The 2,854-nt window shown below is 46.4% G+C and overlaps 1 protein-coding gene across 1 annotated transcript in view; it reads right to left on the reverse strand.

Annotated features, from left to right (window-relative positions):
* The window catches only part of COQ2 (coenzyme Q2, polyprenyltransferase), a 22,907-nt gene extending 20,059 nt beyond the window's left edge, over nt 1–2,848 (reverse strand). The window contains exon 1 of the mRNA XM_014452011.1: nt 2,816–2,848. Within this exon, the coding sequence (XP_014307497.1) occupies nt 2,816–2,837 (22 nt within the window). The 5' untranslated portion in view covers nt 2,838–2,848. The remainder of the gene's footprint in view (nt 1–2,815) is intronic.
* Between the last annotated feature and the right edge of the window lie 6 nt (nt 2,849–2,854).

Below are 2,854 nucleotides of genomic sequence, written 5' to 3' on the forward strand. Positions count from 1 at the left end.
TTGGGTTCTATAATCGAAACACTGTTTCAACTCCAGCTCTGAGGCCCGGCTGGCTGAAACCAGGTTTCTGGTTTTTTTTAGCTTCTATATTTGCAACAATGTTTCTTAAACTGCAAGCTCAGAGCCCAGCAGCGGCAGGCGGGGAACGTTGGCTTCCTCCGTCACTGAAGCAAGCAAGCCTCCTGTTCGCTTCAAGCTGCCTGGCTGCCGCCCGCCATCTTGGCTGGCAGTTAATTTGCATATCTCGCCGATTAGCCAATGGGAAGGGTAGCGAAGTTACGGCTAATTACCATGTTTCTCTTTTATTAGATAGGATTATGGGTTGGTCTAGGCCAGTGGTTGACAAACCGCAGCTCACGAGCCACATGAGGCTCTCTGGCCCCTTGAGTGTGGCTCTTCCACAAAATACCATGTGCAAGCATGCACGTACAGGGAACGTTGTGGAGTGAAAGAAGATGTAGTGTCGAGGATTGAGAAAGGTATATTGAGATGGTTTGAACATACAGAGAGGTGAACAAAAGGAGATAGATGAAACAAGTATACAAGACGAGTGTGGATGGGAGTGTTGGAAGGGGTCGACCTCAGCGAACGTACCTCAATCAGATTGAGGACGTTTTTAGCAAAGGCCAGTTTAGGAGTACCCTAATTAAATTAATAACAATGTACCTACCTATATAGTTTAAGTTTAAAAAATTTGGCTCTCAAAAGAAATTTGAATCGTTGTACTGTTGATATTTGGCTCTGTTGACTAATGAGTTTGCCGACCACTGGTCTAGGCAATAAAGTAGAAGCTAGAGGTTTATGGAAATGGGAGTAAGAGCAGCTGTTGATCTGTCTTGGATGCTTGTAAGCTTACACTGAAGCTGTCACACAGACTCAAAGAATAGAATTATAATGAGGCTTCAGATTAAAAATGGGCTTGGAAATTTATGCCTATCCACTTGTATCTGGCCCCAATATGCAAGGGCTATGCCTATCATCTATTTTGCCTGCACACTTTAATTGCTGATTGCTAGAAACTCTTAGTACTGTGATCCCAAATAGGTAGTGCACAAACCTAGAATACCAAAAACAAGGCCTAACTTGGGGTCGTGGCTGGGCAAAGGTGGAAAAAATGTAGCTACACATTTGAATGTATTTCTATGCACTGCAATGGCAATGCCATCATCTAGATTCTAGATTACCTGGATTTCAGCCTCTACCCCGCTCTCACCAGTGTCCATCCTTTTTCAGTCCAGCTCTTAACCAACCTGCACTCCCACTATTTTCTACACCCATGTAGGGTTCCAGGTGAGCTTATATTGTTAGTGTGCCAACAACACTCTATCTTGGTGATTTTGCAAAGATATTTCCCCCACCAATCAAGAGCTCTACCCTCCTCTGCAAAAACTACCTGTCCTCAGAATTACACTTTCTTCTTGACTTTTTCCAGCAATGAAGATCCACAGTAATTACTGGCCTTTCCTGATGTACTTACTATCTGTCTCACTTGTATCAGCTTTTTCAACTAGACTAGGAGTTCCTTGAGAGCAAGGAGTTTCCATAGCTCTTTCTGTCTCTAAAGCTAGGTGATATTGTAGGAATTTATTAATTCATTCAATGCCACTGCCAAGCTCTGTTCTAGGAACTAGATCTTTAAAATCCCATTTATGTGGAGCTTACATTGTATTGGAGAAGTCAATAAACCAATAAATGCATAAGGTTTGTTAATGGAGAATACTACAAAAACAAAAAATGAGGTGAAGGGGTACTGTGAGGTAGTGGGTGGTATTTTAAACAGGAAGGGCAGGGAAATCCTCAGAGGCGATTGTGAGCTGATAGGCAGTTCGTTCCTAAGTGCAGTACGCACTGCATTCAGATGAATTAAATCTTTTAAAAACATTAAAAAAAATTGATTTTAGAAAGAGAGGGATAGAGAGAGAGAAACATCGATGAGAATCATCTGTCAGTTGTCAGCTACCTCTTGCAACCTCCTCCCCCTCCCACTCCCCCCCTCCGGAGATCGAACCCACCACCCTGGCATGTGCCCAGACCGGGAATCAAACCAGCGGCCTCTTGGTTCATGGGTCCCGCTCAACCACTGAGCCACACCAGCGGGCACGCATGAGTTAAATCTGTGTCAAGGGTGGTGTGGGGCAAAGAGCTAGAACCCCAGCAACAAAGCTCTCCCTTCACCTGTCCTGGCTCTGCGGCAGGGCCTTCGTTTCCTCACCATCTTCAATGGCTTATTGGCTTTGGGAGCCTTAGCAGTGGTTCTCAACCTTCCTAATGCCGCGACCCTTTAATACAGTTCCTCATGTTGTGGTGACCCCCAACCATAAAATTATTTTCGTTGCTACTTCATAACTGTAATTTTGCTACTGTTATGAATCGTAAATATATGATATGCAGGATGTATTTTCATTGTTAAAATTGAACATAATTAAAGCATAGTGATTAATCACAAAAACAATATGTAATTATATATGTGTTTTCCGATGGTCTTAGGCGACCCCTGTGAAAGGGTCGTTCGGCCCCCAAAGTGTCACGCGACCCACAGGTTGAGAACCGCTGCTTTACGGGCTCACGGGAGGATGAAACGTAAGCACAGCGCCAGTGCTGCAGCCTGTGAATCAGCGCACGGAGGGCCACGGCCGGGTTCTGCCCGACTCACTAGAACAAGGGCTGTGCAGTGAGAGGACTAGAGGGGCGTGAAGGCAGGCAGGCAGGTCACGCCCCCTGAGCTCCCCGGTTCGGGTGTCTCCGGGTCCCCCGCGCCGGGCGGCAAGTCCCGGCGCAGGTGCTGCATGTCCAGTCCCCGCGCGCCCGCACTCACCGATGGGCTTGTCCAGCCGCATGAGGCGCAGGTAGGGCT

Source organism: Myotis lucifugus, unplaced genomic scaffold (genome assembly GCF_000147115.1).
Source record: "Myotis lucifugus unplaced genomic scaffold, Myoluc2.0 scaffold_12, whole genome shotgun sequence".
Taxonomy (NCBI): Eukaryota; Metazoa; Chordata; class Mammalia; order Chiroptera; family Vespertilionidae; genus Myotis; species Myotis lucifugus.